At 36.8% G+C, this 10,439-nt stretch overlaps 2 protein-coding genes across 2 annotated transcripts; one reads left to right on the forward strand and one right to left on the reverse strand.

Annotated features, from left to right (window-relative positions):
• Positions 1–729: 729 nt before the first annotated feature.
• LOC149021411 (reticulon-like protein B5) lies at positions 730–7,571 on the forward strand. The gene is made up of 6 exons (XM_089149645.1): positions 730–870; positions 983–1,277; positions 3,759–3,939; positions 5,829–5,970; positions 6,054–6,123; positions 7,396–7,571. The coding sequence occupies exons 2-6, from the start codon at positions 1,028–1,030 to the stop codon at positions 7,569–7,571; spliced, it is 819 nt and encodes a 272-aa protein (XP_089005771.1). The 5' UTR covers positions 730–870; positions 983–1,027.
• LOC149021412 (uncharacterized) lies at positions 3,932–9,527 on the reverse strand. Its single transcript, XM_089149646.1, has one exon. It carries the CDS (start codon positions 9,191–9,193, stop codon positions 8,585–8,587), a length of 609 nt encoding a protein of 202 aa, XP_089005772.1. The 5' UTR covers positions 9,194–9,527; the 3' UTR covers positions 3,932–8,584.
• Between the last annotated feature and the right edge of the window lie 912 nt (positions 9,528–10,439).

Below are 10,439 nucleotides of genomic sequence, written 5' to 3' on the forward strand. Positions count from 1 at the left end.
TTTTTATCTTTTTGTCATTATCTGATATAGTATGGATGTCAACAGGCCGAGCTGGGCTGGGCCAGCCTTGAACCCTAACCATTAATTGAAATTCAAGTCCAACCAACCCTGTTACAAACTGGGTTTTACCAACTAAGCGACGCTGTAGTGATATACTATTATGGCATTAGATTACTTTCAAATATAGCTTCAATTAGACATAACTAAAATAGGGTCAGGTTGGATTGGGCCGGGTTGGCCTGAGGGCTAAACTCGAACCCTTCCTGAACCTGTTAGGACTCATTATTTTGTAACCCAAGTCCGCCTTTCAAGTTGAAAAAATCGAACCGAAATCGAAATGGGATCAAGGCAAGTTTGGGCCAAGCTAGGTAAATAGGATTTTGTTGACACCCTTGTCATATAATTCAAAAATGTAGTTGTGAAATTAATAACATAACGGTTGTTTAATGGTATTCAATAACGGATTGAATTGAAGTAATGTGTCCAATAAAAGTCCAACTTTCAGATGTCTTTGCTTTTCGAAGTTAAAGTGAGGTGTCAATATTTAAAGCCCTATGTTTTAGTTGCCGAATAGGCAATTTGCTATTTTGAAATGAAAGAACCATGCCCCTTCTAACCCCTTCACCATTCCTAGCGATTCGCATTCCCATTCACGTGTGAGCTTAGACGACATCATTGACGGTTTTAGATTCATATGACGTGGCAACTCAATGCAAATATAACGTCATTTTGAGGGAAATTGAAATTCCGTTAATTCCACTTTTTCTGAAACTCATCTCTGATCAGTTTCAGTTTCAGGAGGAAGAGAAAACACGGAGAAATACACAAGATCGAGATCCAACTTTATCTGGCGAACGTTACAGTTACATAGTAAGAAATTGTTGATATCCATTCTATCTTCTCAAAACATTCTTACTGATTTTCATTCAGATATAATTTGTTTACGTCATGAAACAAAAACTTAGAAATCGCTCTGTTACAGGCGGCCTTTGATATTCATTGCATCCGATTCCTTTTAGAGAAAAGGATGTCAGAAGCTGTTGAAGATGCTGTTTCGGAATCTCTGATGGAAAATATTAAGGAGAAAGCTGTTGAAGATGATGGTTCTCAATCTCTGATGGATAATATTACGGAGAAGATTCACAAGCATCATTCTTCTTCTTCTTCTTCATCATCATCTTCATCCGATTCAGAAAGTGAAAAACACTTGCAATCGATGAAGAATCGCTTGTTTGGCAGGCAAAAACCCCTTCATGCCGCACTCGGTGGTGGAAAGCGTACGTAAATAGCTTTTTTAAACTTTCTGTTCCTATATCATCTACTAATCGCGTTTTATTACATTCTACTCCGCTTTGGTTTCATTTTCAATTTGGAGTTTGCTTTGCTTTGTTGCGAATACAGATCTTATCACTGCTAATTAATTTTACAAAATTTAATGTTCTAATGAAAGGTTTATGTTTAGCGTTTTGATTTCATGTTCTCTATTGCAAATAAGATCAGTCATTGTTCTTGACTTGTTTAAACCAAGTTGAAAATTCATGCCTCTACCCTTGTTAGAACCCTGTGTGGAATCCTTATTAATTAGAAAGACTTGTTCAGAAGAGACAGGTGGCAATCTTAACAGATCTCTAACATTTTTTTGGATGAATAAATAATAAATCTTTATCACATTATCTGAACTAACAATATTTGGTCTGAGTAATCAAATATTGAGACTTCCCTTGAAACCTCTAATCTATTTTTAGGAACACTCTGTATAAACATCTAATGAAACTACATTAACCAGAACCAAGGTAGGTTCAAACTTTGGAACCAGTGGCTCTTAGGTGTTGGAATTGCAGAGGATGTAAATCCCGTTTGAAAAGCCTAAAAATAAATTTTCACCTTGAAGTTCCAGATTTCCTAATTTTTAGAAAGTTAGCTTCTGGGGTTTGAAGAAATTTCCACCTTACGGTTCCAAGTTTTCTAATTTTCAGAAGTTTATCCTTAACCATGTTGTGGGAGTTTCTCTCTCTCTCTCTCTCTCTCTCTCTCTCTCTCTCTCTCTCTGATAGTTGACAAACTACCTTTATAGTATCTTTTTCTTAGTCCTTGACCTCCTGTGTCTTGCCCATGTGAAACTCAAATCCTAGGCACATCACAATCCATAAATGATCAAGTAGATGACTTGGTATAAATGGTCCTATTTTATCTTGTTTTTCGGTCTCCATTAAACTAAGAATCTTTACCAGAGTGCTCAAGTGTCTCCCATGAATCTCTCATGCTATTTACTTCTCCGTTGGTTTTCATGTATTCCTTAAAGTTATTTAGACAGTTTGTAGGGTTCAGGATTGGTGATTCGAGAAGGTTGCATCATGGTCTGAAACCGTATGAAACTTGACCTGAGACCAATTTATGCAATTTAAAGTTCAACAGCTCAAATTATAAGTCGCTAGACACCTACCAAATGATAGAAATCCAATGTTAATAGTAAACGAAAATAGGGACAGAGGGGTAACAACATTGTTAAGAGAGAGTAAAACTGAAACTTGACTGCCAAAAAAGGAAATAGAAATAAGATTCAACACAATGGGTAATCTATAATATCAGAAGAAGGAAGCTAACATTAATGATGAAGAAGGGTCTTCTCCAAATCATAAATCTCTACCATGAGCAAAAGACAAGCTCAACTTCGTGACTAGTAATAGAATGCAATAAGACAGTTGAAGTGTGGCTTTGATGGAAGTGAGAAGAGGGGTCTGTTTGCAAAGTTCAACTTCACAGCATGGGTCAGCTCACCATCGTCCACATCAATTCAGTTTTCCAATCCCACAAAACCAACTTCTTTCAGTGATTATATGAATCTAAATCTGAGCAAAGACTTATATTTAAATAGAAACAAAGACTCCTACTCTCCTATAAAACTGGATTTACAAACTAAAGTATACAAGAACACAAGATATCAATGCAGTTTCTTATGCATAACCAACTTTCCTAACACACAAAGGTAGCAAGAAGTTAACAACGCAAATTTTGAATACCCAGCCCCTTCCACCACGCCATCATGGCTCCAACAAGTTACAGTAACAGCCAAAAAGGAAAATATAAATTTCTCATTCCACTCGGCTGAACATAAACAGATTACATCACATATACAAGAACCTAGTTCTCATCAGTGTAAGAAGACCTAATCTGGCACTAATTGGACGCAATCTCCCATTGCTGACCAATGACTGTGCAGGCATATGATATCACAAAATAAACCAGATGAAAGATAAATACCTAAAATTACAAAAAAAAAAAAAAAAAATCCTAAATATAGTTAGATAGACCACAACGCAGGTTTAGACCTTGTCTTGTGATTCAAGGGCTAATGCGTCAAGACAGTTGGAATTTCTTGGTTGACATTTAGCTGACAAAGAGTGACTATTTTGATCATTCTGATTATCAAGGGTGCAACTTTATTGCAAATCTAGATGTTTGAACTGTTTGGCCATCCTTCATCTGGAAAGGAGCTATATTTTAAACAATCACAGTAGTTCATAGGTAAGCATTTTGACAGGTTATCACTTGTCAAATTCATGTGTTGATATTGCACTGCTGACTCAGTGGAGATCATTAGGGTTGTTAGAATAGTCTTATTCTGTTTCTTGCATTGACTGTTTTGTCACCTTGTTTTGTGGAGTGAGTTCAAGTAAAATATTTGCTTGCCCTGTTGCTAATTTTAACCTTATTAAATGTGGTCCTTGATGGTAATTGAACATCTGTTTGGTGTTCAGCTGCTGATATCATACTTTGGAGAAACAGGCAGATATCATCCTGCATACTTGCTGGTGTAACAGTCATTTGGCTTCTCTTTGAGTGGATGGGCTATCACTTGCTTACTTTTGTTTGCCATTTCCTTATCGTAGCACTGGCAGGAGCGTTCATCTGGTCCAATTTCTCCCCATCGATTAACAAGTGAGTTTTATTCCCTTGGTTCTTTTCATTTGATTATTGATATTATTGCATTTGTATGTTTCTCTATCCTCCCTTTGCCTTGTATCTGCCCCTCAGCTATTTGGTTTTAACATAACATTCTGAGTAAGATTTTATCATCTATGAAAATGTGGCGATCAGTTGTGATTTTTCTTCCTCTCAGAGTAGTTGTTACCCAAGATTAATGTTTCGTTCCCTTTTCATCTTTTTATCATAGATAATATAAGCTCTAAATAGGGATTTTCCAATTAGAAGTCTTTTTCTACATATTCATTTGATCATACTGCTAATAAAATATCTCAGAAGGTATACTGCCCTTAAACACTAAAAGAAAATTGTTTATCTATCTTAAATATTGCAAATCAATTGCAGCAAGTTCCATGAATCAGGAAATCAAGTAGTATAGCACCCAGTTAAAGCCAACAACATTTCCCATCAGATTTTATCAAATCACTTTCACAAGGTACTTAACAGAGTTGACTTGATAGAACTTGAAACCTACAGGTCCGGTATTGCACAACCAAGTTTAGAAGAAGAAACGGAAGAAAAATCGATTTCATATAACAAACAAAATTACATTGAGAACGCAACTACAAGTTCTCTAAGATTTTCTTTCACTTTGAAGCACAAATAATTATGAAAGCAATTTACTCAATTACCAGGGAAAAGAAAAAGAGAATGTTGAAGGACAGGCTAAAAAAGAACAAGATACAAGATTTCTTCTATGTGAAAACCCATGAGATTTTACCCCACCAGGCATAGAATCCCATTTTATCATCTAAGACTCTGAATAAATAATGACTGACCATCTTACCTATTGGTGGTGGCAAGGGAAGCAGGAAAAGGAAAGGCATATATGTTAGTAACCATCATTTTTAGCCTGCCGCGGATCCTAATTAGACATCCATGAACAAACACAAACAAGCCCTAACTTTAATCTTGCTAGTGATAGTTCTCCTAATGTGGACAGCCATTTGCCAATCTACTCATCGTAATGCAGCTAAATGAAGGATTTGGGTCTAACTTGTGGTTAAGTGCGTTGAAGGGTTATGATTTTGATGGTAGGAGAGAAATGGGTCATCAAACCTGAAAGTTTCTTAGTGATTTTGAGTCCATAAAATTTACAGTAGGCTCTTGAGAGCCGAGAGTAGTCCTCAACCATTTTATCTTAAAATAAACTCTCTAGCCTTTTTTATATTAACTTAAGTGGCTTTTAGGTAACCCGGCTAAACAAGCAGAGAATATAAAGGACTGATTATTTTCGGTAATAACTAATAAGCTATAGGCAACACAAACAAACAACATTAGCTACCTTAGTAAAATGGTATATTAGTATTATTTTTACCTTTTTAAGATTATTATACTGTCAAATTAGATAACTAACATGAATCTATTTACTGTTGATGCTTTTTTAGGTTTAAAAAAATGAAGTAGTCACCATCGCAAATTTCATCTGAACAGAATTTTCTAATTTAATGGGTCATGGCGCAGATAGAAAATAATCCTATCATGACATTTTTAATGAATTGGTTGCTTTCAAGTTAGCACAACACAACTTTTATCATATGCAAATAATTAATGGTGGGGCTGATAGAGAGGTTTAATGGATTTGATATCAAACTTGTACCAGTTTGTTCAGTGTTCTTTTCCTGTTAACCCAACTTAACCCAAACACTGGGGTACCTAAACCAGACATGGAATTTGTGGGTCCGTTTGTGTCACTGGATTCTGGAGTATTACCACCCCTACATTAAAATGCATTAGTATTTTACTGGGCCATCTCAAGAAAAATTAAATAAGTTAATTTGCTAGCCATTTTCAGAGTGTAATATTAATAGTATTGTTTTTCTCTTTTTTTAATTGGGAATCAGGCCACGACCTCAGTTTCCAGAGGTTATATTACCAGAAGATCTTTTTGTGAGTATTGCACAGTCATTGAGGCATGAATTCAATCGAGCCTTTGCAACCTTCAGGGAAGTAGCTTTAGGACATAATTTGAGGAAATTCCTCAAGGTACTGCTTGTACTCCTATTTTGTATGAAGAGTGTTTATTTCTTCTCTCCTGTCTTCTTGACTAAGGCCAAAACTATGTGCAGGTGATTGCCTCATTGTGGGTTATCTCTATTGTTGGCAATTGGTTCAATTTCTTAACAGTTTTCTACATTGGTAAGTTTCATTTATAAGTTCTTGTCTTTTTCAATAAGGAAAGCCTATACAAACTCTACTTTGTGTGGCCGATGTTAAGCACATTTTCTTCAAAGAATGTAAATGGAAAATGATCCAAATTCCAAGGATATACAAGGTAACCAAAAAAATTTAAAAACAATAGCAGAGCAAAGTCAATAAGGCAAATCAAAAGATTAGACAAGTACAAGGAAAAGTTAAGAGCCCAATAAACAATTACGAAGTGATCATAAAAAATGGTCTATTCAACCTTTTGAAATTGTTGAGACAACAAGTTGATTAAGGAGTAATGATCCTATATGGTTAGGTCTCCCCTTTACCTTTTATAGTCTGTTCTGTGAATTCTGCGGAATTTATCGTAAGGGAGGAGTAGGAGTTGTCACTCACAAGCTTTATAATCTTCTTCCCCCCCCCCCTTCTCTTTTTCTTTCCTACTAGTTCCCTCCCCTGCTGCTATCTATGTTTCAGTGAGGTTTGAACAACACTAAAACAAGGATGCTAAAAAGAAAAATAGAAAATCAAATCTGATCTCAAAATTAGATAGAACTATGAATCTCAAGCAGAAACAATGGAGAAATTGATCAACCAACAAAAAAGGTATGATGTAAATACACTGCCTTGGACCAACCCAAACCCAACTGGGTTTCAAAGCCAAGATGAACTGGGTTTACTTTGAATCACGGGTCTATTAGAATTTCAGAAACAATGTATGGGGAAGAATTTCTTTGTATTATTTTATTTTTAGAGATTATCTGTCCCCTGCATCTCTGATTTGTTAGGCATTCCCCTTCTCCCTTTAAGCCTGCCAACAGAGTATGCACATGAACAAGATAGGAACCAGGAAACTCTAACCTGATTTCACAATGAAGAAGATGAAGAATGATGGATAAGAAGCAGAATGATATGCACCCATATTCATGTAATGGTTTTATCCCCAAAAATCTGGATACTAGACTTGAAAATGCATATCCGTAATGTGGTGGCTTCAAAACAAAATGGTGTTTCCATTATGTGGTTAATTGCACAAAAAAACTGACTGCCATTAGAAGGTTCATATATTGATTCCCCGCAGAAGCAGCTTTTCTTTTGATGATTAGGCTTTTTCATCCAGCCAGAAGTTAAAAGATCTAGTTGCAGGTTTTGGACAGTGATTTAGCCCTGTCATGGTATATGTATTGGTGTTTTGCAAGTTTAATGGTTCCACAGATGAAGAATAATTCTGGTTGAGTTTCTTTTTCTTACTCTGGGTGGCAGTTATTGTGCTGATGCATACACTACCTTTATTGTATGAGAGGCATGAGGATCATGTGGATACTTTTGCTGAGAAAGCGATGGTGGAAATCAACAAGCAATATGCAGTATTGGATGCAAAGGTGCTCCAGAAGCTTCCTAAGAGTCCCTTTAACATCAAGGATCTCAAGCAGCACTGAAAATTCAGTCAAATGCTACATCAGTCTCTGCACAGCTAATCCTATCATTATATTTTTCCTGACTCTATATTTAGCTTCATTGAGAGTATATTTCCTACCATGGCAATGATCATACTCTCTGACCATTTCTAATTCTTCCAACCCCCCCTTTGTTGTTGAGCCGCTTATGTGCTCTTGGATTCCTTCATTGGGAAGTAGAATATTTTCCTACTTTTGAACGTACCTTGAATTTTGAAAGGCCTGTTCATCAAAGCCTCGTCAGAAGGTTTAATTTACTATTCTGCAAGAGGCTTGTTATTAGAATCATCATGAAAATTGTACTTTTAGGCATATAATGCTACCATTTTCTTCTAATAGTTTATCGTATCTCAGTCATCTCCCTCCCTCTCTCTCTCTCCCCTTCTCACCCTTCCAAGAGAATAATAAAAAAACTATGGATGAAAGGGGAGCATAAACCCTTGAGAAATAAAATTAAAGAACCCCCATAGGCATGGGTGTTTCATAAACAAAAGATACCTTATGAAAGGACTGAACTTCATAAAAAATAGGACATCATTTTTGAGTATACATAAAAATGTCAGGAAATCCTAAATACTAGAATGAGAAGAACAGAATCTAAAATAATAGACTGAGAAGAACAAGCAACTGTATTTGTCAGAATCACATAATCTAAAATCACAAAGTCATCTTCGATCCCACTCATATCTGGCATAACTGGATGATAAATTCTGATAAAAATTGCAGAGATGACATTACCATAAAAATGATCAAACTCGATTCTTAATTTAATATTAAAATACGATAGAAGTAGCTTCGAGTCATCAATCAGAAGAACCAAAAATATATTGGACATCCTTCGAGCTTTCTATTGCTCGTGCAAATACAAGACAGCATTCTGAGAACTACTGATCTGTGGACAACAAAATGCAATAGCTAGATCTCTCATCATATACAGTAATACCTAATAATTTAACAGAATCACCATCAGGTGAGTGGGAATTATGAACTCAAATTCATAACTGAGTCCTGTATTTGCACTGCGAATCATCCACGGTTCGACTACTTATACTGACAGTGACATTGCAAGAGGTATAAGACACCACATGATGCTTAAACAGATTTAGAATGGTTACCCTCCCAGAAGTTCGTGAATAAGTAGAGAGAGGTAGGGTTCCAGAGAAGACATCTGAGTAAAAGTTGGAATCATACAGCAACCGATCAGCCAGTATCGTAACTGTGGTGTTCATCTCAGCTGTTCCTTCAGGTGATATATTGCCTGGAGGAATCGCGGCTTGCCCTACCACTTCACCTCTGTAATAAATAAATGCAGAACTGTTCCCATACTTGAAACCAGCCTTATTAGGGTTCGTAACTGAAATATCCATGATAAGGGTGAGATTCAAATCTACTCTCAGAGCTGGGCCTAGTGATACTTTGAGACCCTTCAAGTCGACCGAATTAATTGTAGTTACTGGGTGTTTGGGTTTGAACACGGTGGCTGCTAGAATCACAATAAGAACAACAATCAAAAGAAGAAATCCGAAGATCCAACCCAGACAAAGCCAAGCTTTTCTTCTGCTCTTCCGATTAAAAGTAGATTTCTTCGTCATACTCATCTCCATTGAAACGAATATCTCAGAAAATCTTGAACGGTTGGGAGAAACTAAGGAAGAGTTGACACAAACAGAAAGAAACAAATAGAAAATAGTCTCGTTGCGTATAACTGAATCGTGAACAGAGAGAAATGAATAAATCCAACAGAGAAACTGAGAGCAACGTTCACCAACTGCTTGCTTGCACTTGCCAACTCACGACATGTGAAACTCTTCGGTTCACTCTCGGATCCGTGACTTTTAAGGACATTGGTCTTGAAAAATGTGGGAATCGGATTACAAATTCAGTTGCGACCGATTCAAGGCGGTCGAAATGCTGTCCGGTTCACTTTCTTCTCATTCTCGTATAATCCGAAGTGATGCTGCGCTCAACATGGTTCAGTCTCAACGGGGCCTAGGATATATTCTATATACCTCTGATGGATCGATCCTTAAGGCCGTATCAAAGAACGTCAGTTTTGACACAGCACTAACTGGAGAGGCACTGGCTATGCGCGCTGCCATGTTAGAAGCCCTTGGTGAATGCCTTAATCGAGCTCTCTTTCAGACTGATTGTGCCGAGTTGGTCCGCATTCTACAACATCCTGGGACAGCTAGCCCTTTCAGTCTACAGCCAATCATTGAGGATATTACGATATTGAAATCGTATTTCCTAGAATGTACTTTCGCTTTTATTCCTAGGTCTTGCAATGGTATTGCTCATGTCCTAGCAAGGAAGGCCTTGTCGATTTCGGGCTCGACAACTTGGCCGTTATCCACTCCTTGGCTGTTTTCCTCAGCCTTGGTCTTTGCCCACTCTTAATGAAGTTTTGTTACAAAAAAAAAAAAAAAAAAAAGTATATTTTGTCCCTAAGGTCTTGTGAGTGAGTTGGATCTTCTATATCTTTTCAGCACATATTTAGGAAAGAGATTTCCAGTTCAGTGCTGCATTTTAAATGTACAGTACTGAGCTACATACGACCACGATAGAACCGAGTGGTCGAGGTCAAAGTATCGACCACTCATTTTTTTTGTTAGACCTTACAAGTAAGTATGGTTGAAAAAAAAAAAAAAGGCAAAACCCAACAACAAATCAGGTGGTTGAGATTTCAACCTCGATCACTCATTCTATCATCATCAGATGAAGCTCATTGCTACACATTAATTGTACGAAAAAAGAAGAAAAAAAAAACAGGTGGTTGAGATTTCGACTTCGGCCACTCATTCTATCATCATCATTTGCAGCTCATTGCTACACATTAATTGCATAGTACGA

This window comes from Hakea prostrata, chromosome 3 (genome assembly GCF_041222555.1).
Source record: "Hakea prostrata isolate BN-2017 chromosome 3, UWA_Hpros_2, whole genome shotgun sequence".
In the NCBI taxonomy this organism is placed as follows: domain Eukaryota; kingdom Viridiplantae; phylum Streptophyta; class Magnoliopsida; order Proteales; family Proteaceae; genus Hakea; species Hakea prostrata.

Bases quoted from the DNA above. Each gene is read 5' to 3' on its own strand.
- LOC149021411 (XM_089149645.1), top strand. From the start codon at position 1,028: ATGTCAGAAGCTGTTGAAGATGCTGTTTCGGAATCTCTGATGGAAAAT. The intron at 1,278-3,758 runs GTACGTAAATAG...TTTGGTGTTCAG, and splicing joins CGCACTCGGTGGTGGAAAGC to CTGCTGATATCATACTTTGG. The intron at 6,124-7,395 runs GTAAGTTTCATT...TCTGGGTGGCAG, and splicing joins CTTAACAGTTTTCTACATTG to TTATTGTGCTGATGCATACA.
- LOC149021412 (XM_089149646.1), bottom strand. From the start codon at position 9,193: ATGGAGATGAGTATGACGAAGAAATCTACTTTTAATCGGAAGAGCAGA.